Genomic DNA, 26268 nt, shown 5'->3' on the forward strand with positions numbered 1-26268 from the left:
GAATACAGTCATTTGTATTTTATAAACAGGACTAATTATGCTCTCTTTGTAATGAAACCTGTAGTTATTGAAGTAATGTGGCATAATTTGTCACAATAATGATAAATATCGTTATATTGCCCAGCTTTTATTATCAAATCTTATTTGAATTTGCATTTATAAAGTGTAAAGGCCTATATCCTACATTTAAGGTTCATTATTTCCTCAGAGGTCCACTTATGATATTTTTGTGGTTTTATGTACCAAAAACCAAAAAATCTTAATTTATACATGACTATTTTTCAACCTCTCTTCACTGCTCAAATCTAAAATGTTCATCGCTCAAATATATGTACATGACCTCTGTTCTGATTGGCTGGCCTGTTGGGAGTCCACCACTGAAACACTGCTTACTTTAGTGCAGGGTTGTCCAGTCTTATTTGCAAAGGGCCGGTGGGGCTGCAGGTTTTCATATCAAACAAGCAGGAGGACACCTGATTCTACTGGTTTAATCAGTTGGTCAGTCTTCAATTGACTCACGTGTGCTCCTGCTTTGGTGGAATGAAAGCTTGCAGCCACACTGGCCCTTTGTGGATAAGATTGGACACCCCTGCTTCAGTGTGAATAGACAATGCCTTGTTTTTTGTGACCTCACAAAAACAATATATTCAGAATATACTGCGTTTGCAGCTCAGTTTGAGTATATGGACTAGGGAGTGCACAGTAGAAATGTTGTTTACATACTGTATTGAAGCTTTTTTTACAAAACTAGGAAAGTTTGATTTTCCAGGATACGGGCCCTTTAATGAACCAGTGCTTCATCAGTACTGGTACTCTGTACAAGGGGACCCCAATCCCAGTCATGGTGGCTCCATACTCTGCATGTTTTTATGTTTTCCCAGTCAACAAGGACCTTAATTAATTAGTAAAATAGTCGAACTTAGGTGTGCTAGACACAAAACATGCATAGTGTGGGGTTGCCTGGACTTTATACTAAGAGAACATCTTACAAACTTGACTTAATTTGTTTAGGCTGTTTTGTCCTATACAGTATTGTAAACGACACCCAGAAAGAAAGCAGATTTCTGGTATTGTGTGACTACAGTACCGGTATACTGGCATGCAGAATGTATCACTCAGCACCAGAAATCCATGTACCTTCAAACCTTGATGACCATTCAAAATTAGATTCAATTTTAACCTACACTTTTAAATACATGTGAGGCTGAATGACTTGGATTCGATTGGGTGAAATGGCACCCTCTTGTGGCTACCTTAAACCAGTGCACAGGCCTGAAGCACTGCATTCTTCTTCCAATCCCAGCCACCTTATCTGAAAGGTTAGGCTCAATTCTGGAAGCCACTCAAGTGCTGAGTGCCAAGGCAGCAGAAAGCAGAGAAGATGCTTTGGCCGGCGCCCAAGAGACATATTCCTCAGACAAAAGAGTGAGCTCGCACTTCCCCAGGCTTTTCTCTCCTCACTGCTGTGGTGAATATGCGATGGCGGTTTTATCACTTCACACGACTGTTGGTGTCATTTTGTGATTGGTCTCAGAGGACGAATGAAAACTTGGTCGTTTTATTTTAAGAAATAACACAGCAACAAGAACGGCACCTGTTAAAGGTATTAGCAGTATTATCTTCTCCTGTCTATAAGCTGTTCACAGTTCCTTGTTTGTATCTGGGATTGTCAGTTCTGTTAAGATTGATGGTGTGTTTGTGTGTTGGCTTTTTTTTTTATTTGCATGGTTTTGCATTTGTTTGTTTTGTGTGTCTTTGTTTCCTGTCTAACCCTCAGGGCTCGCTTGCTCCTGCACCCAGCCAGCCTAAGTACTCCTTCACGCCCAGCACGAGCATAAACAAGATGGCACGGCCTTTCTCCGCGGCCGCTGGCAACTCCAGCACAGGGCCTGCCATCAAACCGGTGACTTACTCGCCCAAGCCTAACCCCACTGCGTCTAACCCCAGCACTCCAGCAACAGGCAGCATGCCACAGTCTCACAATGGGTAGGTGACCACAACTCTCGTGGCCAGTTGGTGAGGCCAGCCCTTTCTTTTTCTCTTTACATTTTTTTTTCTTTGTTAAGACATTTGTTATGGCTGTAATTAAAGCAGTGAGCCATAAGAGGCCTTACATTACAGCGATTTTATCCCTTTTGTGGGGTGTTGGACACATCAAGAAGCGGCTAAAGTCAAAACCTTGTATCTCCTTTTTTTTGCCTTTTTAATTTTAATTTTTTTTATTACATAACTTGAAAACAACAGCTACTGTATACACAAACTTTTATTGATGCATGGACTATTAGAAATGGTCCAAAAGGACTTAGAATGAGATCTTTTTGCTGTAACTTGCATTGACGGTTAAGAAAGACAGCTTAACTCCAGCTGTGTGAAAGAACCTGTTCCAGTAAAGGCTCTGCAGTAATGCTGTGGTAAATGAACGCGAGCTGAGACACACAGAGCTCACATCAGCTTCCTTTAGACAGACCTCGTGTTTCTAATACAACAGCAGTGCATCAACAGAGACACGAGACCCAGCAGCTCCCCACTGTGTTGTGTGTGAGTGAGTGGGAGTTGAAAGATGTCTGGATGGAGGGAGATTCAGACTCAGGACTGTCCAGAAGAAAATCTCTCACTCCCTTAATCACTTACTCACTTAAACTCTCTCTCTCTCTTTCTTTCTTTCTTTCTTTCTTTCTATCTTTCTCTATCTATCTGTCTTTCTCTTTCTCTGCTTCTTTCTTTTTCTCTGTCTGACTCTCTTTTTCTTTGTCTCTTTCTGTCTTTCTCTCTTTTTTCTTCTTTCTTTTTCTCTCTTCTTTTTCTTTCTATCTGTCTGTTTTTTTTTTCTCTCTTTCTGTCTTTCTCTTTTTCTTTCTGTCTCTTTCTCTCTCCCTCTTTCTTTCTTTCTTTTTCTTTATTTCTGTCTTTCTCTCTTTCTGTTTCTTTCTCTTCTCTTTTCTTTCTTTTTCTCTCTTTTTCTTTCTATCTCTTTGTCTTTCTCTCTCTATCTCTTTCTCTTTCTTTCTGTCTGTCTGTGTCTCTCTCTCTCTCTCTCTCTCTGTCTCTCTCTCTCGCTCTCTCTCTCTTTCTCTCTGTCTGTTTGATCTAGGTTGTAAACACTGGTGGGGGGGTGGGGGGGGGGTTTCTTCGGGGGGCTTTTTAAAAATAATTCTGAATTGTACCAAAACAATAGAGTTGAGTTGAATCATGACTGTGTGTCTCTCTCTCTCTCTCTCTCTCTCTCTCTCTCTCTCTCTCTCTCTCTTTTACTCTCGCGCGCTCTCTCTCTCTCTCTCTCTCTCTCTCTCTCTCTCTCTCTCTCTCTCTCTCTCTCTCTCTCTCTCTCTCTCTCTCTTTTACTCGTGCTCGCGCTCTCTCTCTCTCTCTCTCTCTCTCTTACTCGTGCTCTCTCTCTCTTGCGCGCGCGCTCTCTCTCTCTCTCTCTCTCTCTCTCTCTCTCTCTCTCTCTTTTACTCTCGCGCGCTCTCTCTCTCTCTCTCTCTCTCTCTCTCTCTCTCTCTCTCTCTCTCTCTTTTACTCGTGCTCGCGCTCTCTCTCTCTCTCTCTCTCTCTCTCTTACTCGTGCTCTCTCTCTCTTGCGCGCGCGCTCTCTCTCTCTCTCTCTCTCTCTCTCTCTCTCTCTCTCTGTCTCTCTCTTTCTCTGTAGCATTAAGCAGCTGGCTCTGTTTTTTCCTCTTTGGCTGAGGTGGTCCCAGTGCCGCCCAGGTGTCCAGTTTTTCACACAGAAACGGTGTTTGGAGCAGCGCTGTGTCAGACAAGCTCCCAATCTGTTTTTTCACTCCTCCTCTTTATCGTCCCTGTGTGGGAACGGTCGCTCGTCCCTGTCTCGCCTCTGCCAAAGACGGCCAGAGAGAGAGGCTGCATTTTAACTAGACCTTTTCATTTCAACACTCAAAACAACAGATGTTGCTGGTCAGGAGAGCCAGAACAGGAGGCAGTGAATATCTCAGCTTTGCGAGGGCTTTGGGGAAAGAGTCGAGAGGTGCTACTTAGGTGTGTGCGCGTGTGCTTGTTTTCATACAGTTGTAGGACTAAAATCATCCTGTTTTTAAAGTTCAAAGTTTTGTTTTTTAAAACTGAAAGAACAAAAGAATTATTTTTTCTCTTCTCTATTTTATAGAATTAAGCAGTTCCTTTAAGACTGATACATATATCTTCGTCTTCTTCTCCTCTTTCTTCTTTATCTTGTGCTCCTTTTTCCTCCTTTTTCTTCTCCTTTATCTTCTTTGTCTTCTCCTTCTTCTTTCTCCTACTTTTCTTCTTCTTTTCCTCCTCCTCCTCTTCTGCTGTATATATGGGACATTATTACATATAGCTACTTACATATCGCTCTTGTTGGAACAAAACCTCCATTTTTGTCGTTTTTCAGTTTTTCACATAATCTGAAAATGCCTGTTGCCCTTTACATTGTGTCAGTGTTTCATGATGAATACACCAAAAGAAACAGCCCAGAATTACTTGGAAAAATGTCTGGTTCCATTGACTTACATTCACAGTAAAATGTTTTTTTTTTTTTTACTCCTGTAAAGTTAACTTTTTGGAGATATGAGGTTTTGTTCCAGCAGCGATATAAATAATATTTATAGGACATATGATCCTCATATCCTGACATTGTATACATACAAGTGAGGTGTGTGTGTGTGTCTGTGTGTGTCTGTGTGTGTGTGTCTGAGTGTGTAAGGCCTCTTGATGTTGTCTGTTGCTGTTTATAGAGCTCAGACCCTCCCCTAAAATCCGCTGAGCCCTCAGAGCGCTTCTGCTGCCAGGGTGCTGAATTACTTAACGGCCTTACTTGGACACATCCTCACCTTGGTGTCTCTTCTTCTCTTCCAAAAGAGATTTAACACAGCTCTCTTGCTTCCCAGCACGTCACAAAAAGTGTTCATGCTAAGAAAGAAACTTTGGTCATTTGGTCATTTCCTGCAAAATTGCAGAGTTATAACTCTTGTTGTCTCTGTGAAGCGAGGAGGTGTGCATTGAATTTTGTAGCAGGTCTGTGGCAGCATTGAGGGGTGCGTGTTCTGTGAAGTTTATTCTGTTACATCAGTGCTCTGAAGCTGTTTACAGCATTACTCATAGTTGAATGTTTACCTCTATCAGTATACAGTTGTGCATGTGCAGCATGGAAGCTATTCCAAGAACTTTTGGAGAAACTAGAAACAGCAGAATGATTTTTCTGATTCAAAATATGATGCTAGCAGTTTTGGAACCACAAGAATAGACACTTTGCAGGGGGAAAAAGGCTTTATTGCTAATCTGCATTTACTTTCAGCAGAGTTCGTAAAGGAGTTCTCCAGCATTTTCCTGTCTAATCTCTGTAGAAAACAGTTGATTACCATGGACAGTCATGTAAACATGTGCCCCTGTACTTAGAAAAGCACAGAAAACCTGTTGACCCTTCGACATGCATTTATAGTACAAGCCATTGGGCAGTTGCTGGATTCTGTCAGGAACCATTTACACAAAAAAAACTCGTAGAACTTTTCACGAATTCTTTAGTCAAATGTATTTGTAAATTAAGCTGTAATTCTATAGATGCGTGAATGTGCAAAGTTCACTATGGATGATTGATTTATTAATTTAATTAACTAATTAATTAATTTTTTAATGGATCAATGCCATTTTTTCAGACCGAGTGCATGTTTTTAGATAATTGCTAATATGGATTTCAATGCCATACTGAGTAACCTACTTCGAATTAAGTAGTTGTCAGTGTAAATGTGTGCAGTGTAACTTAGCGGTTAAATTGTTCAAATCTAGCAGATTTTAATTGATTTGCTTTAGCTTGCTGTACTACATTAGTTACGCTGTACATAAGTAAAATACATTTCATAGTTTTGATCCCCCTCTCAGCAGGGCTAATCCAAGGCTAATACATATGAAGAGCTCACGTTTTGAGTTTCATATCTTGTTGGAGTAGTTTGTTTGGCCGGTTGAACTGTAGTTGAACATCCTCTAAAGCCAGGCACACACTTTCCACACACTTTGGTGTCTCACAGTGTATGTTTGAATCAGCTATCATTTATGGACAAAGCTTGCAATTTATATACACTTACTGTATGTAAACACTCGGTCTGATTAACATGCTACATGAAACACAACCTCTACTGTCAATTATTGATAAATTGGCTGTTTTGAGCCAATAATGTATTTAAAATGTACATGGTAGGACCGTATGAAGTCACTACAGCCTATTTTAAAGTTTATACTTCCTTGTTCCATTCAGTCAAACGGAGTAAAGTTTGTATATACGGTCTTTGGTATCAAATGGTAACTTTTTTGCCTCTGTTTTGCTGGCCTACACGTCTCCATTATATTGGGGAAGTGGTTGTGATTGTCTTACTGTGTTTAACTACGGCCTAAAATCACAGGTTATGTCTTATGGGAATCTGCCAAGGTGGAATGTTTAAGTGACCAGCGACATTGCGTCTGACTGCCACAACATCAGCAACACGTCACTCTGTGTGCAAACCTTCGTTCGGTGCCAGCTAGAGTCATTTGTTCATTAGCGTAGCAGCATACAATAGGCTGTCACATGGTGTCAGGAGGTATCAGATGTTGGCATTTTTGAGTATGGGTAAAAAAGCACGGTATCGGGCCGGTGCCAGCTTTGATCCCATACTTTTCCCCCTTCAGTGTTTGATATTTGGATAAAACTGCTAAAGAACCATTTTGTTTATACATTCTCTCGTCTTTCTACCTTTTGTTGTTGGTGTAATGCTAGTAGTGTTTTGCTGTATATCAGTCATTTATTTGTGGACTTAAGCAATTGGCCAGTGACTGGGGTTTATATGTGAGTTTAAAGTCATTGGCCCCTAGTCATCAATGTTTGATCTGTAGTATTTTAGCAGCCTAAATATTCTTGATTATTAATAAACAATATTAAGGATCAATGAGATTTTGTTATAGTGAACTTATGAGCTACAGCACTGGGAGTTGAACGTCACACTGTGCGTCTTTGAGCTACCAACGAATCAACCCAATTCATGTTATTGGTTTCTGAATTGATTTTTGTAAGTTAAGAACGACTCAGCTAAAATGTGATTCAATTCAGCCACTCTATTTAGCAATTCAGGCTTCTGTGAGAAATATTTAATACATCATAAATTATCAAAAATATCTAGTCACTGGGTAATCATCAAAAAAATAGGTCTGGATTTTTTTTGAGAATGAGATGTCCTAAAATCTTTTATGATATTGTGGATTCTGTGCTGCTCTGGCACCACAGCACTCAAGCTAGCTGTTTTGTGTTTGTGAGTGCAACTTCAGGACTTTTTGTGTTCACTGCAGCAGCTCCTGCTTCGTTCTTCTATCATCTCAATGATTTCATGCTATTTAAGTGAAACAGAGTGACTGGTGGAAGAGATCAGGCGTGAGCACTCTGAGTTAAAGCAAAAAAGTCTAACAGTTGCAGTTAAATAGCAACACTTTATAGCGAATTTCACTACTTTCAGTGTGCATCAGCGCTGCGATAACTAGCAAACTACTGTACAGAGCAGCCACTGATGGTGCATTGGCTTGTAAAAGTCTGCTTAAAAAATACAAACCTGTTTGGTGTTTATGATCTGCAGTGCCTCAGCAGTGGTTTGTAAATCTCTCTTGTACTGCAAAGGCACTGAAGTTGAAGGAAAGGAACATGTATTTATTCGTCTTTGAATACGATGATTAAGTAATAATGTATTTATTGTATTTAAAATACACTGCGCACCCGAGTACTGAGCAAACATGCTGAGAATGTGAGCTACACCAGCTTTTTTGTCTTGCACCACACTGCACTGAAACTAAAAGCAGTGGTGGTGTACATGGTAGGACCATATGAAGTCACTACAGGAACATGTATTTATTCGTCTTTAAGTACCATGATTAAATACGTTTATTTTGTTAATAGATCATAAGTTGTTGCATCTAAAACAGCTGTTTGACTGATGCAAACAACTGTTCACTTTTTTTTATTTTATTTTTTTTTTTTGCAATTAATGCAGCTCCATTGGAAGGAATGCTAAATGGTGCATTGTGAAAACAAATGGATGATTGCGATGCTTGTTGTACTATATTGGGGAATAGTAACAATAGCAAAAAGGAAAAGGAATTCTGGGTAATGAAATAATAATGACCACTCAGTTGGGATGTGGTTTTAGTGTCTCTGTCCAGCCTCCATCTTTCCTGCCTCTTTCTCCCATATTCAAATAAACACGAGAAAGATCAGGGAGAAAGATCATAGTAACTTGTGGTCACTGTGAAGAAGCTCTTTTAACTCCTCCCTCACAACTTGCATGTGGTTTTCTTCATCATGCTTTATAAATGCTGTGGCTTGGTTTTTCTCAGCATCTTGGTTTTTGTTTGTTTGTCCTTATCTATCGAATTTCCAACCGAATTAATGTTTCTCTGTCCTTATTTCTCTGTTGCTTTCTCTCCAGCAGCCGGAGGTTATTGACAAGTTAGTAAACCATTTCTTTTTTCCTTTTTTTTTCTCCTATAGTATAAAAGTTATCTAATATCTGCTGCTCTTGTCTTAAAGCACACATTCTAGGGCTGGACAAAATACTATATGTAGCAATATACCACTATACTGTTTTATGTTTCTGCAGTATGTCTTGCAAATATGTTTAAAACAACAGTGAGCCTCCAATATGGGTTTAGTTATTTATGTTTGTTGGATGATGTCCAATGCCTTGAATCACCAAAATGCTTGCAGAAACTTGTATGAAATGTCTGTGGTTGTCATGTGATTAAAGAAATGTATTGTTAGATGCCTGATTTACATATCACAGCTTTCTGCAGTATCAGCATTGCAAAGGCCAATATTGCAACAGTGACTAACAAACCATATATTGTGCAGCCCTACAATGGGGAAAAAAAAAACATTCTCACTTGTCAGCACAATTCTAGGTTAGCTTAGCGCTATTCACAAACACAGCAGATCATGATGGGTCAGCTGTAGTTGTACATTTTTCCTCTTGTTGAAATCTTGGTTGCATCAGTTTCGTCCTTAGGACACATTCACAAGACTTTTTGGTATCTACCAAAAAAAGGATTGATACACTTTGCTGAGTTGTTATAGCCACATTTGTGAGTGGAGTTTGCTATGTGAGAGGGAGACACATCCAAACATGAAGTAAGCAATAATTGTTGCCAGTTGCGGTTGTTTTCCATAGAATGAAGCAAGAAAGATGTTGGTCAGTTAATTAAACCAGTTGCTGTCCTACCTGTTTTTACAGCTGATCGTACAGCTCTGGATGGGTGCTAACAGCAGTGGTTAGTTTCTCACACGTCTCCAAATGGGTGACTCGTACATCAAAAGTTAATCTATTTTTTTTTTTGTTTTTGTTTTTCTTTTTTCTTTTTATGTTTTTAAACTATAAACGGAATGTAATTTTCACACACGGTCGCACGTTATCGGTTGTCCTTAAGTGCATTGTTTTCATTGAAACCAATTGCAAGTAGGGATGTAAATGATTAACCAGTTCACTGTTAACTGACAAACTGTTGTTGAATGCTGTTTAATGCTATTGGTTAAAATACTACATTTTCACTTCCAGTAAACACCAGTTCCTGTTGGAAAAGGCAGGTTTATCATTCAAGTTGAAGATTCTTGAACTGTACACATGAGGGTGCAATAGGCAGTTAGTTTCTTTAGATAAACGTACTACTGGAATGCTAAAATATTCCAACCATTTCTTCAGTAACATGTAGTTCCAGCTCCCTCAGTTTAAACCAAAAAGGTATGTTTAATACGATTTCAGGTTGATTAGTTCATAGACATACCGATGCCTGGACCCACCCAGTTTCACGTTCCACAGTCCATACAAGTAATGCTTTTATATCTCTGAGTTATTGCCGAATTCAGTGTATGCACTCATGAATGAGTGCGTATATGAAGTATTTTACAATGGCTTTGAATGTGACAGTCGGATTTTAGAATGGGAACATTTTATAATTGATATTTTGTTGGGTCGTATCCTTGATTTTGAGCTTGCTGGCTGGTTATATCAAAATTCGCGTCCTTGATGGCAAGAGATGCCTTTTTGACGGATACCAAAACATTCTTGTGAATGCAGCCTTATAGTTAGTTAATGTTGTTGCTACTCTGCTTTATTTTCTTCTGCTTTCTTTGCTTCCTCCCTCATATTTCTTTATTTTTCTTTATGTTCTGTTCTCGCTCTTTCTGTTTTCCCTCCTTTTCAGTAGAGGCGAGGGCTTCTATGAAGATTTGTACCCTGAGAAGTAAGTGAGGACAGCATGTTGCTCTAATGCATTCTGCCTGAGAGAATCAAGCTTGTTTGCTGCTCATTCCGACCAGCTGTGTGAAGGAGAATGAGAGGAGACTGGCCTCAGTGTGACCCTCACTGCTTTGCACTTGGTATCCCACCTGTTATTGAAATAGTATTCACACTGGGTCATTTGAAACTGTTATCATAACTAGATGTCTTGTGTAGGTGAGCTTGGATAAGTTGCTAGCTTTGTAGAAAGACTGTTGTATCAGAAAGGCTGTGCACGTCATTGTGTTGGTGTGCAAAATGCTATATGGAAAGAAAAGGCCTTGATGTAATTGACAAGGATAAATTGCTTTTCCTAGAGGATGATTGATAGTGAGCACAAACACATTAGCATGCTTTTTGTGCTTGTTTTGGTTGCTAGTTTGTTGTTTTAGCACGCAAACAAACTGCAGTTGTTGCCTTGGCACATTACGTTGGAGTGTTCCTGGAGAAAGGACCATTGTTAACAGACCTAACACCCCCCCAGGCACAGTCTGCGGGTGGAGAACATCCCATGCTTTATCCCCAATGACCGCAGTAAGAAGCGTCTGATTGAGGACACGCAGGACTGGCAGCCACGCACTGGCACCACGCAGTCCCGCTCCTTCCGCATCCTAGCCCAGCTCACAGGAACTGACTTCAGTAAGCCACTGTCGTGCTCACACTCTTGTCCAGTCCACAGGGACCAGCTTTGATAAGCCACACTAGTGTCCAGACTCACATTAAAGACTTCGGTAAGAGACGTGTTCAGTCTTCAGTGAGACTAGACTTCACTTTCGTGGCTGCTTAGAGCTGACATCATGAAAACAGTTGTGTCCAGCTCACATAAACTAGTTTCAGCAGACCACACCCAGAACAAATTGCTTTCTCTTGACCGTACTGGACTATATTTTTTATACGTGTATATATCGATTATCCACAATGTATAATTGATACCGATATTGTGACCATTTATTTCTGACATCAGGATCTCCAGATGATGTGTCAAAACCTTAGTCAGTTGTGCCCATAGTGAAGCCTATTTTAGGCCTCCACTGTTTAACTATTTAACAGCAATTGCAAGACTGAACTGGTGAAAGTTGACAAAAGCATGGCCATGTAAAAAGCAAAACCATGTAAATACATCCAAACCTTTTGTATGATATTCACAATGTCATAACAACAATAATAATAAAAAAAGATTGTTTGAAGAGAACTAATGAAAAATAAGAAGTAGTGGACCTGCAGTCGACATCATGCCCATAATAGGAAGCTTTTCTTGAGAAAAATAAATGACGTTTTTCCACAAATTACTGCTAATTTTTTTCCTCTAAATGTTGCTGGATCTAAATCTACTGAATTATGAGGTCATTAAGGAGCCAAAATAAGAACATTGCCTCATGCAAGCAAACACTGTGTATTGACCAGACATTGTTAAGACTGACAACATCACCAAATACCTCATACAAACCAGCAGGCTTGGTCCTGTTTGGTAGTTAAGCTGCTTTGCCAGTTTGAGAAGCTGGTGTTGAAGTTTAATAGTAGATTTACTTTCTTGCAGTGTTCATGTTTCAACTGCTAATTCACATCAGAATTTAGAGGACCCTCTGACACTGTATATTAAAATGCACAAAATGTGCATTTTAACATACATACTAATAGGCAAGATGCTGCTACAGAATGACTCACGAGGACTGTAAACAGAAACTAAAACCATAAAGAATTCTACATAGCTCCACCCCAGTGCGACAATATTGTGTTATTTAATATTGCACTGCAAAAAATGGTATCTTGTCAAGTGAAATGATCTTAAATCTGGTTGATGTATCTAATATTTGACATTTTGAGATGGTCATGCACCTATGAGATTATTTACCTTATTTCTAGGCATTATTTACTTATTTCAGATAATTTTATTAAGTCACTCACTATACTGGCAGATAATTTTGCTGGTTTCAAGCACATTTCTTAAAACAAGCAAAATTACCAATAAGGTGAGATCATTTTACTAGTAAAATTACTTAAAACAAGTACAGAAATGTCTAGAGATAAGGAAAATTTTAAGAAAAGTTTACAACAATCTCAAAGGGAGAAATACTAGATTTATTAACTATATTTAAGTTAATATTACTTGACACGATACCAATTTTTGCAGTGTGTTTCTGCCATTTGAGTTTAGGAAATGGAACCACTGATAACTGACAATTACATCAGTCAGTAAAGCACAGTTTAACTCAAAATATTGGTGTATAAAATAAAATCTTCTCACCTGATATAAATCATGTTATTGTCAATTTACAGCCGCTAAAATTGGTATCGATACAGGCCACAACTTTTTCATGTTGACCAAGCCCTAATTTAGTGCAGCTCTTTGTTATTAAAAGTAAAGCGAGCTAATTAATCTTATATAAGTTAACGTTCATGGTAAGATCATAGGTTAGCTTAGTAGCCATAGGTCAAGCAAATGGTTCTTTTGTGAACGTCTTCATCTTAAGTTATTGGAATGGGATAGTAAATGTGCTCTGAAGGCCAAAGCTTACACCACGGAATCTCTGATCTGATGTCGGGAGTTTAACCGCAAGCCGATGTAAAGCTATATTCAGCCCTGCTGCAGCTTTAGGGGTTACAGGTCAGACTGCCTGTGGTACAGTGTGTTTGATCACCAGGGCCTGATGTGACCTCTGTACGCTTCAGTTAATAAGCTTATACAGCCAGCTCCCCGTTACAAGACATAACAGGGTTGCCTGCTATGCTGAAACGGTAGAGGGACAGGTGCACCTCTGTTTATAATCCCTTGCAAAGGTGTCGTCCTCAGTTCTTGTTCTTGACAGCGTCTGGTGGGTGTTTGACCTTGTGTGAGTGAGCTAAACGGACACTATCTGATTTGTGTCTTACTTGCTTCCCTCAGTGCAGGACCCGGATGATGAGAACATGAAAAGGTCCAGGTAAATGTGTGTGCCTGTTTGTGTTGCTCTAATGAAGTGCAGTGAAAAGCACTAACCCACTCCCTCACCTTGGCCCTCTCTCATTTAGCGTGCAGTGTGATCAGCTCGTTCAGCTCAGATGAAGGCCAGCGTTAGATCATGCTTTGATCCTCCCCAGCCATGAGCCCTGCTCAGCTCTAATTAGCAGCGCTCTTATTCTCTTATTTGCTGTACAAGGCACATGTGCACCATACACTGCATGGTTAGCAGCTTAATTTGATACAGTGCTCACTTATGTTTTATTTATTGATTTATTTTTTAATGACCTACTGCGGTGGTGTTGCCCGGCTTCTCTCCTGGAGGTCATTAGTACGTCACTGTGATGTTTGGTGATTTTCTTTTAGGTTTTTTTCTTCCTGCTTCATCATACACGAATACAACTCAGCAATAGGCTTGAGCAGCCAGGCAGTATGATTGCAATATCATTATACTGTAGTGCTATACTGTAGTTCAAAAGTTTGGACTTGCTGTTCAAAAGCTGAGTTAATGTTCTAGTTTAATAGTATAAAAGGTTTGGTTTCTCAGGGCAGATAACTCGACAAAAAATGTTGTTAAAAAAATCCTAAAAACAATAAATGAAAAAGAAATCTAAAAATACTTTCTTCCAAATAGTTAGAAGAGGTATAATATTTAAATCCATACTGTGTTATTGCTGTTCATAAAATAAATTGTTAAAGGAATGGTTTGGTTTGGCAATTTTTTTTTTTTTTACATTATTCCGAGACATGTCCAGATTTTGATTCTTTAGAGCTATGAGGCTCAGGTTGCCAATAAACACAGTCAGTAGTCACTCAAATTTGCCCTAAACCAGGGGTGCCCAATCCTGGTCCTGGAGATCCACCACCCTGGAGAGTTCAGATCCAACACACCTGGTTCCAATAATCAGATGCCCTTGAAGGCCTTTATTACCTGGATTAGGTGTGTTTGATTAGAGCTGGAGCTAAACTGTGCAGGGTGGTAGATCTCCAGGCCCAGGATTGGGCACCCCTGCCCTAAACCACAGTGACAAGTCAGGGTGACCTTAACAAAGACTGCAACTTGGGCCGGTTAAGAGTTTTGCGAATGTATTTACAAAAAAGATTTGGGTGACTATTTATTTCTAGTGTGTGTTAGCAACATTAGCCTCGTAACTCCAGTGCTAAACTAAAGAAGCTAGATTTGGACACCAGACATGTCTTCGTTGATCGACTACATCTGGAGTAAATGGAAAGATGTATACATGTAATTTTTGCCAAACCATTCATGTAAACCCAGATTGCGTAATATATTAATGAGTAAAGATTGTTCATATGGCAGGTAATTCGAAAAGTATTGTATTGTTAAGTTGGCAACTTTGGTGCTTAATTATTTAACAGTGCACAGGAAACTGTCCACCAAATTCAAATGTGAGAATCTGAAATGGAAGGATACACAAACAGAATTGTGATTTGCGAAAGAAGAGTTTAGCTTCCACACAGTTAACATCTTTGACCAGCAGTGGGTGCTGCTATTCAACCACCATTAGACCAAATTGTAAATAGGACTAGATTTGTTTCAAAGGAGCCAAGTTACACATAGAGGCTACACCTGTTCTATTTACAGTAGTATAATCCCACAGGATAAAAAAAAAAAATGGAATGGCGATTTTATAAATGTGATGTTGCAAAATCCTTCCTAGAAACCTTTTAGCTGCATTAGTAGGTGTACAAGTCATAAACTGTGTATTGTAATTTTTTCCCCAGTCTTCTTTCTCGGTTACTCTCTCTCATTCCGTGTGTTTTCTTCTTCCATTTCTGTGTTTTGTTTGTCTCTCATCCTCCCTGGATGTCCTCTGCCTCCACGGTGCTGTCCACAATGCTGTCCACTCTCTCTCTTTGTTTGCGTGCTGGCTGTGGCAGGGAAAAGTTCATGAGTGAGATTCAGAGCCCCCGCTATGCCAGGCTGAGGGACTGGCACCACAACAGGTCCGCCCGCACCCTCAACATCAAGTCGTGAACTTAGCTCCGCCCCCCAGCAGCTGATCCCAAAGCTTCCCTTCAAACCAGGGCAACTCAGCGTGCCAGCCATGGGCATCACACACTGACCCCAGCAATGTGTGGGAAGTGGGGTGGGGATGTAAAGTTAAATAGGTGACACTTTACTGTTACATTTTATGGCAGTGTTCATAGGGCTACAAGACACTTGCGTAAGACTGTCGTGACAACGGGCACAAACCTTTATAAGCATTTATAGTGGCTTATTCCAATAGGTGTCAGGTAACAGTTTTTTCAGTAACACTTTATTTGAAGGCTACATAAAGCTTGCATAAGCACTGAATAACATATTTATGAAGCAATATTTGAGTATTTCTGACCAGCTTATGCTAGTAACCACAAGATGACATGAGACGTTATGACGTATATGACACTGCATTGACATAAGTGACATTTGTTCTATTTATAATTCTATTATGAAGCATTATTACCAAGCTATGGACCTTAGAAGGAAGGTGTAATTGATGTTTATGACAGCACAGTGTCATTTACTTCAGCTTATGGCATCTTATCAAATAAAGCGTTTTCTGACCAGGGGTTGACATGACACGTCTTTGGGAGAAATTACAGCATGCTTTACAAACTGACTTTGTAGCTTAGTCTCTATATCACAGTGCCATAATGCTGATGATGTGACATGGTTTAAATCTTATAAATGCTAAAATGAAACTCATTAAGCCAGCCTGACTTGGCACGTCATATTATCAGCATTATATAACGGCCACTACACTAAGCTTCAAAGGCCATGTGATTTCACCCCAGAATGTGTCACAACAACCTAATGTCAGAAGATAATCAGTATCATTTTGATTATAGATGTTACATCACCTTAGTAAAAGTTAGCAAATGCAACATGAATGACAAATGATGCCAATATGAATGTGTTCATAAATGTTTGTGTAGGTTTATGTCAGTTGTCATGATGATCTTATGTAGGTGTCGTGTAGCGTCATGAACACTGCCCTTCAGTAAAGTGTTACCAGAAAATAATAAAAAGATAAAATGTTAAAAAAATGACAAAAATGTGCAAAGAAACACAGCCTAGATAAAGTTGAAGTGGAAAAGAATGCAAACTGAGCCTGACCGTCAGATTTCTTTCCTACACACAGACTGTCTGAGCACGGTCTGCTGTAGAATTAGCACACCGACAAACTCCCTCTCTTAATCCTGCGTATCTGCAGACTGATCTGTAGCGCTTTACTGTCTGAGGGAGTTGTCAGCTGTTGGACTGTTCTGTATTTCACTCTGATTTCGCTCTGATCGTGGTAGTGTAGCACTGTGATTTGATCTTTCATCTTTACCCCTTTGGTTTTCTTCTTTGTTCTCTTCTCTCTGTGTTTTAATGCTTGTCGAAAGATTTTATTCTCTCTCTGACTCTTCAATGAGCAAAAATATCCTGAAACAACCTGTTGACTTTTTCTCTGCTTTTTCTGAATTCATGAAACATTAAAACCTATCTTCCTTCCTACTGTCTCCTCTGTTTTTTGTCTCTGTTGCAGTCTTTGATTTTTTTTTCTGCACTGATCTCCCTTCACTTTGAGTCACTGAGGTTTTGAATGTGGTGTGGTCACTGAGATTGTGGACATTTTTGATGGTTACTCACCACCTGATGATCCTGTTTTCACTTGTGCGGCACAGTTTTTTTTGAAGCTTGAACGGTGGCATCTAGTAGGGCTGCACAACATGTACCAGTATTGTGACTGTTTATATTCTTACATATTGCAATGAAGTGCATCATAAACAGTGACTCCATGCTCCAACTTGAAGGTGCGGTAAGTGGTGCAAAAAAAATAAAATGCTGAATTACATGAATTTCTGGGACTGTGATTGGTCAGGATGCTGACACATTAAATCAAGTTGCTCACAATTAAGTAATATTGTGATTAGCTAGAGGCCTTATTTGCATATTACAGCCTTCTGTGATGCCAGCGATAACAATTAAGAGGCGATATATTATCCTACTCCAGTATCTACTCCCCTGTAACCTGTTATCAGTTATTATGAGGGATGTGCATTCCAACTAGTTTTGGTCTTTGATTACCAAACAGATGAACTGGGATTACCAAACAGATAAACGTTGAAGTGGGGGAAAAAACACCAAAAAAGTGTAAAAGCTACATAGAGCTGCAGGCTTACCTTTTTAGGTAACAGCACTGGTGTTTCATAAAAATTAGCAAGAGGAATGTTTTAAACCATGTTTTATTATCCAAAACAAGCATGGGAAATTGGTAGGTTTTTATTTTGGATGAGTAACAAGCTTCAGATAAGCTAGTCACAGCAAATCAGTACAATACTAGATGCTAGATTATGTACCAACATGATAGTATGTCTAAGAAAGCTGCATCCACTGTTAACATCAGCTACTGTAACTTATTTAGCCATATTGGCAATAAAGCCTCTGACATCTGTCGCATAATTTAACTGCACGTCCAGAGAATGTGTAGTGAGGAGAACTGCCACTTGTCTAATGCCTTCCAGGTTTGTCAAATGCTAGAGGGCGTTCCCAAATGAATGAACTCCAAAATGAATGGACTTCTATGGAGCTTTTTTGCAGAATCATAGTTTGTAAATGCTCAAATATTTTGTGTAGAAAATTGCACTGATTTGGTCTGAACACAGCATTTTAACACTGCTGGTGTATTTATAGTTATAGTTACAGAACTTTCTAACTGTGCTTTATGTACATTCATAACATCAGTGAGAGCAAACCACTTCACTCAGCCAATCGGCTAATCAGTGCTCTGTTGCAGTAATGCTAGCATCCTACTTCTCAAAGCTTGTTTTCTGTAGAAAAAACTAAATATACTGGTAAGCTTTAATATTTAATTTTTAGCAATTTAGCTTCATTTTTCTTTATTTCTTTTTTAACCTGACCTGAGTGTTGAATGGTTTGGTGATAAATCAGACGTACGATTTTCCTCTTGCCGCAAATGTAATCAGTCAGTCAAGATGTGTTTTGGTGTTCAAACTTCCTTTAGCTTAGTGCGGGAACTAATGTAATAGGTGAAAGCTCTAGTTCACCCAAAAGTGTTTTGGGTGACACAGACTACCATTAATGGTTAGCTGTATTAGCCTCGTAACTCTAGTATGAGACTAAAGGAGCAAACTTCAGACACCAAATATGTCTTGGCTGGTTCACTACTTTTGGGATAAGGGGGAACGTTGTCGATTTTTCCCTGAAACTGTTCCTTTTAAAGAGTATTACAGCATCATTTCCCATTCTCTGTAGATAGCAGTAAAGCACGGTTCATGTTTGGCTTGATTTCAAAGTGTTATTTTGTGAAGGAAATGCTAGGCATACGCACAAATACTCTAATTACAAGTGTAATTACTGTAGCTGCTTAACAAATGAATATATCTTTAAAGGCTCCAGCCTTATCAGTTTTAACCGCATTCGTTTGAGATCAAACATTGTCATTTTTCTTCATTGGTGTATCTGTCGGGTAGGTGTCGCATGCACTGTTATGAAAGCCTTTTCTAGTAATGAAAAGAAAAAGGAGACCAGTCACGTCTGAGTGCTGCAGACTGCTTTGACAAGCGTGTGCTGATGAACAATAATTTTACTCAAGGCAATCCACAGAACATTAATCAAACCTGACTTTCTGTTGCCTCATCGAGTCTAAGAAATGGCAAAACGCACAAAGACAGGCGTATTTGAACCTGAGAAGCAAGTGATGTATGAGGTTGATCATTTAGAATGTGGGGAAAAAAAGGGAGTATAGTAGGTGACTTGATTAAGATTTCTCAGAGATGGAAAAGTTTCGAAGTTTGTGAAGTAATTTCATTTTCAGTAATACGGAAGAACAACAGCTTCAAACAAACTTAAGGAATGTTTATCTGTACAAAGCAGATTTTTCTTTGGGGAAGGTGGAGGGTTGCCAGTGTATGAGTACCAACATAATTACCCGTACCAAACTGTGGCTGAGCGTCATTAACCTCAGAACACCTTCCTGTTCCTCCAGGCCAGGCCTGCTGATTATTCATTATAAAATGATTTAACCTGCTGACTTGGCTGGGCGTGAGCCTTCCGAACAGGATGTTCGTGCCAGACTTGATATGGGCCTGTAACATTTTCTATTGGCCTGCACCAATGCTGTTTTTTCCCTAATGAAGTTGATTCTGAAAAGGATTATTTTTCTCTCCACAGCCATGGCGTCCCTCCCTGCCCCAGCAAGACCAAACCAGCCACCAAACCCGAGGGAACTCGAGGTAATTTGTCCCACAGAAATACCAGCTGACAGTATAAGCCTCATTGATGGATCCATAGATTAACTCTAGCTAAACTGACCTCCCATGATCTCTATTTAATAGCTTGATAAGTATTAGTGTGCGCTTGACTTAGAGATATGCCTAAGGGTGTTTTCATATATAGTTCTTTTTAAATGAACCGAGCTGAGTTTTGTTAAAGTGAACCTGAAAAGGAACCAACTGCAAATGACCTGAGTTCTTTTTGTGTTCACAATGTAAGTGAACTGTAAAGAACTGTTTTCTTTCTGGTCCTTTGAGATCTCAGGCCACAACTCCATTAGAACTCAGACCCTTTTCACACCACTCACGGTGTGCTCAGTGATCGCAAAGTGGGCAGCATTCTCTGATAAATCTAACCTTTCAGGTGGTGAGAGGAACTACCTGATACGCCTGCTGTTCTCCTGCTGGCCTCACTGAAACGATTGGCTGAAGTGCATCGCGCAAAATTGGAAAAATGACCCTGCGTGTCTGCTGCATATCTGCACATATATTTGAAAATCATTTTAAGATGAGTCAGGTTTCAGTCTAGCTCAAGCATTCATATTTCTACAGTACTGTAGAGAAATCACAGAAAACCCGTCATTGGTTTAAATTTCTAGTAGAAACAGCCTTTAAATACAAGTTTCATTTTTAAGCGTCAAGAAAAAATCACCGAAAATTGCACAGAAGCCTCAACAACTACATATATCACATTTACTATGTTTACTATGTCCAACCTTTACCTTTATTACGGTTAACGTTCTTTTCAGGAGACTCGCGTTTAGTTTTTCAAAGAAATATTCAGGGATGTTTTCTTTCTCCAAAGTTCAGTCTTAGAAGTTGGTTGCATTTTCTGCTTCTCACAAGCTAAGTAATCTCAAACACTAAGTGATGTCGTGGTCTGAACTCTGGGGTGGTCATTCTCAAAACACCACTTCTTGCACTTGATGTGCAAGTTTCCTTTCCGTTTCTTTGCTCAATAACGGCTTCTCACAGTGGGAGGATGGACAGAAATGTGTGAATTTTATCAGATCTGAAGCAAGAGTGGAGCTCGATTTTCTCACCTCTCTAAGATGAAAGTGCTGTTTAATTGATGAGGACGCTTTGGTGGTCTACCAGGTCTGTCATGGTTGTTAGGAGCCCAATTTTTATCTAGATCTTCTAATAATTATTTGAACCTGAATTTTTGGAAAATCTAATTTGCCTCATAAAAGTCTCAAAAAAAATTGACATGTAGTAAATAGTCGTTTTAACTTGAAGTTAAATAAGTGGTGGGTGGTCTCTGACTTTTGTATACTACTACGTATTTCCAACAAACAGAAAAAGTTCTTTCATACTTTAGTGCCTTCTTAGAGAACAATAGTGGCTGTAGTGAGAAGGTGAGTCTGCTAATACACTTTCTCCTTACTCTCCCCAGCTCCAGCTCCCACCAAGCCCCCGGCCAGCTCTGGGCCAGCCTGCCGCCCCCCTTGGGTGACGGACCCAAACTTTGCTGATCGTTACCACCCAGAGAAGACGAGCACAGTGGTGACCCAGCACAGCCAGCCAGCACAGCCCACACCCATGCAGAACCGCAGCTCCATCCTGCAGGCAGCGCAGCAGAACCCGGCCGAAAGCACCGGCCGCACCCCGCTCTGCGCCGCATGCAACAAGATCATCAGGTAAGCACAGTGCTCCAGCGCCCCCTGCTGTCACCCTGAGGAACTGACACTAGAAGCCTTATTTATTTATTTCTCTGCCATATCCAGCATTGAGTGGCTCCAGTCGTGAGGCAAAGTGCTGCAAGTATCTAAAAGAGTAGAAATCAATGGGGGAATGTGGAGGTAAATGTCAATACTTAGTGAGGGAGAGGAGGCAGAGCTGGGGCGGAATGAAAAGGTTGTGTCAAAACTTCAAAAGAAAGTAACGTTTCTCAGAATGCCCCGTGTACTAAAATGGGACGATGTCCTCCAGCTTTCTGCCATGAACGATCAATACGAAATGACACAGGTTTCTTTCGAGCAACCTGCTATTTCCATTAGAGCAGCTAGTGCTCTCTGAATTCTTACAAGTGCTAAACCTTTGCTGTTGATCCCGCAAGTGACCCTTTCACTGTAAAGCAAAAGGGGGCGTGTTTGTTTACGTGTGTGTCCGGCTGCTGTGTTTCAGGGGCCGCTATGTGGTGGCTCTGGGCCGTTCCTGGCACCCGGAGGAGTTTACGTGCTGTCAGTGCCGAGCCATGCTGGACGAGGGTGGATTCTTTGAGGAAAAAGGCTCCGTTTATTGCACCAAGTGCTACGACAATCGCTACGCCCCCAACTGCGGCAAATGCACGAAGAAGATAACCGGAGTGAGTACATTCACAATATAATCATCCAGTCTTCCACATCAGGGCTGTTAGAGGGGGGAAAGGGTTGGGGTTCTGTGAAAATGTTAGCACTCAGTCGCCTTTTCTCAATTTCCGTCCTGCCATGCTGCGAGAGCACTCGGGCAGCTCTCGGTGTGAGGTATAAAGTGCACTCAGCACAGGCACGGAGATTGGGGGGGAAAGCACTCATTCTCAACAGGGTAGACTCTATTACAGTGTACAGTGTATAACAAAACTACACCTAAGCATTTCACGTAATAACAACCACAGAAATGGTTAGCAGCCTCTTCTCTAATGTTTGAAATGGAAACATTTGTATATGGTGTGCGTTTGTTTACGTTTTCCCTCAGAATAAGCTCTCTCAAAGGACACTGCCTGTCAATTTTGGAGACACCTAGCTTTTTTTCAAATGGTTTCTAATACAAATGGGCTTGTTTTTGTCAGTTTGATATCACTGCTGTTGGAACAAAACCTCATATCTACATTTTTGTCGTTTTTCAGTTTTTGACATAATTTGAAAATACCTGTTGCCCTTTACATTGTATGTAATGTGTTGTGTTTTGCTTCACCTGTAAATGTGTCATTTTGGAGATACAAGGTTTTGTTCCAGCAGCAGCAATATTTAGGTTTGTCAGACTTACTCACAGACTTACTCACAGATTTGACAATGTTAATGGTAATACAAGCTTTGGAATAATGTCAGCGCCCACTGCTTTTGGCCAAATGAGCTTTAGTGTTTGCTTTTAGCAACAGTTTGGAAAAGAAAACTGTCAGGTCATTATTTTGGCAACACCAAGGAAGATACTTTGAGGAGCATGGAGCTGAATGTTGAAGCTAACTCTGCAGTGCTTGTTCAGGGCTATGAGCACTTATTTATTGATGATTCTTGAGAAATCATAAAATCAGTAAGTAGAATTCAGGGGTAGACCAATATAAAAATTTAAAAAATCCTCCAATCCAGTGAATCTTGAGGCCACAGTGAAAGATTTATTATGGATTATTATTATTATTAATGCACTTCACAGAAAGTCCACTGTAGTGTAATTTTTTATTTTTTTGTTACATTTATGAACATAAGGTGCAGTGGATGAAAAAATCAATGAATTGAGTAGTAACCTCAACAGAGTTATCGTTTTTTCATTTAGCCAGTGCAACACAGACATGAAGTATGAGGAGATTCATCTGTGCACATGAGCTGAAGCTGTGCAGTTTTAGCTTGGAGCTCCAGTCATTAAAATGGGTGAAGAAACTACAAGAGTATCCATGAGCTCTGATGTGAAACTTAACTTTGGTGTTAATGTGTGCATTTTAAAACCTTGACATCTTCATTTATTCTTAATTTATTCTTTGTTTTTTTTTTTGTGTGTGGAAACTGTCCTAGATTAGATGAAAAGGTTTGGGCTCCCCTGGACAAATTACATGTTTTGTTGATGTTGTAGTTGGAAATAAGTTAACATGTCCTCTACAGAGAGCACACACTTACTTCTGTTTATGAGCTGAATTGAACTTATTGGGGGGAAAGAAATAAAACATAAGTTGTGGCCTTTGCACAAATTATGGAACATTTTAATATTTTGGTAAATGTAATATGTTAAATTAAAAGGTCATGCACTAAAACTGGCACAAAAATGCCATACTTAAGTTTGTTCACCAGAGAGGGTATGTTAACTTATTTTCACTTAGAAAGTTAACATGTGATTTGACCAGGGGTGTTCAGAATTGGCATATGATGGCATACTGAATTTGTAATTGTAAAATACGTGTAGATTTAATAATAATTTTTTATATATATATGTCAAAAACTGTCAATTACTAACTGGAAAGATAAAAGCATCAGTATTCAGAATTCCAAAAAACTTGAAGTGTGTCCTTTCTTATGATGGGCAGTGCATAAATCCTTAAAATGTAGACTTATTTTTTAACAGGAGCAACAAACTGATGGGTTGACCCACATACAGGCCCCTTTGTGGTTTAAAGAGTTAAGCAGAGTGACTTGGTTGCATTAATGCATGTGTTTTGAGAGAGAGATGGCCTGATTTTTGTGTGTGACTGGAGAGATGGCGTGAGCAGCTCTCACCCCCCCCCCACTCTCTCCTCTGTCTCCGTAGGAGATCATGCACGCCCTGAAGATGACCTACCACGTGCAGTGCTTCCTGTGTGCCGCCTGCAAAACGCCTATCAGGAACCAGGCCTTCTACATGGAGGAGGGAGAGCCCTACTGCGAGAGAGGTGAGAGCCCCAGCCACGGCCACTCATGCCTGACCGCACATTGTATCGACAGCCCCCGCAGAGCTGGGGCCTGCGGCTCCCGCTGCCTTTAATCATTCAGACACTGCCACTTCACTGCAGACATCAAACTCGCCCCGTGCCCCGAGCCCCGGGCATCGACCAGCAGCACCTCCTCAGCTCCTTTCTGCTACCGGTCAGATTATGGGCATGATCGTTTTACTTAGGAGTGATTTATTGCCCACAGTTCTTTTTAAAGAGTTTGATTAGCTCCATTGTTTGTCTAATGTAAGTCTTTGGAGTTTTCACAGTGCTGTATTGACTCATAGGGCCTGACCGCTGTATTTGTTAGCTGGTTGTGTTGGGTGATGTTGGCTGGTTTTCCAGATCAAGATTAAAACCCAGCATAGACTACTTTATTTATTTTTAAATGATGGTGAAACACTACTGACATTGGTTCACATAGCCAGCCTGTTGAGTTTCTGCGGCTTTGTTTTTAGCAGTTCTTCCCAGTGTGCTATGGATTTTGTCATTTGTCATTTAAGACTTGGTTTCTGCTGTATGAATATAAGAAATCTGACTGTTCAAGACTGACAACCATGCATAAAGCCAGGTTATTTTTCAGTAACATACTCCTCGGAGAGTTTTTAGTCTGTTAGCACAAGCGTTACAGATGCTGCCAGATAGCCTGAACTGAAAGTTTGATGGACAGTAACTAAGGGAGGCTGGACTTTTGCAAACAATCAGTTCACAGTGGTCAACAGACAGTTGTATCAGTCAATAAAATGCAGTTAAACTATTGTTTAATTTTTGGCAGATGAAATTTTGTAAGCTAATATCAATTATCAGGATTTGTAGCTCTCAATATCCGTATCTCTCACCATTTTCATACCGGTCTGGCCCTATTTGGCTGGTTTTTATCCTAGAATTTGCCACTTCTTGGTAAAACTTCCTTTTCCCCCCACTCTGTTTTTGTTCACTCTTCCTCTCAGCGAATGTGACTTGAATTTCCTCCCATTGCAGTTTTTCCCTCCTAATCTAACACGCCCAGAAGTCTAAATTGTGTAGATCCGGCGAGGGTTCTTTTTTATGGAAATGAAGCATGCGGTCAGTGCCTTTTTGCATCTCGAGTGTTCTTGTGTCAGCATTCGGCAGAGAGACGCTGACTGTTTCTGTTAGGAAGCAGGAGTTGAGTGTTGATCAAATAGCTGCAGTCTCAGCATGGTAAAAGGACTGGCTTCGAAAACCACGGCCTCCGATTAGCGTCCCCTAAGCCTGCCACTTTAAAACCCTCTCCACAGCCAGTAATAGAAAAACTGGGACAGTGCATTTAGACATCTGGAGCAATTTGTGTTATCAAAGCCTCCGGCCCTGCTTGCATGGACGGAGCTAATGTAATCCCCCTTTTCTTCTCTCTCTTGATAACTTTCTCTGTCTGAAATAGTCTCTCATCTCTCTGACCAAGCTCTTTCCTCTTCCGTTCTAATAGCTATGGGTGGGCAGTTTGATGATAATCATTGTTATGATCAATTACGTGATGATATGCTTTTCATCAGTAAACAACAATCAGTTTATGACAAGTATCAGTTATTGCATTAACATTTTATTGAATGATTTTGACAAGTTTTTTACCCCTCCCGTTTTAATAATTATTTATTAAAATATGAGTAGTTTTTAATATGACACTGCTGTTTTGATGGAGCACTTCTATCTGTTCCAACTTGTTAGCAAACCTCAGAAACGTGTATTGTGATTAGATCAACTTTTTATTTTAGAGTCTATTTCCTACAGTAAATACTGCACTGTAAAACTGCTGTATACAACAGTAGTTTTAATTAAAACTGTGTTCACATTCACTAGTTTAGCCTGTATTGCTGTCAGATAGTTGAACATGGTGTTCCCCAGTGGCACAGCTATCTGAGGTTTTCTCCCTGTTGTCAGGAGGTTACAAGTTTAAATCTTAAGGATGATGTGACCCAAAAAATATTGATAATTATCAGCGCACTGTTGGCGATATTTCCAACAATACCAGTGAAACTGCATCATCAATATCAATACGATACATTTTTGACAGCATTAGGAAAAAAGGCCAACATGTAATGTGACATTTATTTATTTACTTTCTTTCTTTCTTACTTACTTACTTATTTGATCATTTCTTTAATTTATAGTTATTTATTTCTGTTTTTAATATGATTTGTGTTTCCTTGCTCCAGACACATTCGGGTGATCTC

General features: G+C 39.9%; 1 protein-coding gene across 2 annotated transcripts in view; it reads left to right on the forward strand.

Moving 5' to 3' along the window:
* pdlim7 (PDZ and LIM domain 7) overlaps positions 1 to 26268 on the forward strand; it is a 72515-nt gene that overhangs the window by 41627 nt on the left and 4620 nt on the right. Inside the window, exons 5-12 of one of the 2 annotated variants that reach the window (XM_036561534.1) lie at positions 8421 to 8440; positions 10189 to 10227; positions 10747 to 10901; positions 13147 to 13183; positions 19382 to 19443; positions 20879 to 21122; positions 21610 to 21790; positions 23917 to 24037. In XM_036561534.1, coding sequence (XP_036417427.1) covers positions 8421 to 8440; positions 10189 to 10227; positions 10747 to 10901; positions 13147 to 13183; positions 19382 to 19443; positions 20879 to 21122; positions 21610 to 21790; positions 23917 to 24037 — 859 coding nt within the window. Of the gene's footprint in view, positions 1 to 749; positions 1987 to 8420; positions 8441 to 10188; positions 10228 to 10746; positions 10902 to 13146; positions 13184 to 19381; positions 19444 to 20878; positions 21123 to 21609; positions 21791 to 23916; positions 24038 to 26268 lie in introns of those variants that run through there. The other variant, XM_036561533.1, reaches the window with a different exon arrangement.

Source organism: Colossoma macropomum, unplaced genomic scaffold (assembly GCF_904425465.1).
Source record: "Colossoma macropomum unplaced genomic scaffold, Colossoma_macropomum, whole genome shotgun sequence".
NCBI lineage: Eukaryota > Metazoa > Chordata > Actinopteri > Characiformes > Serrasalmidae > Colossoma > Colossoma macropomum.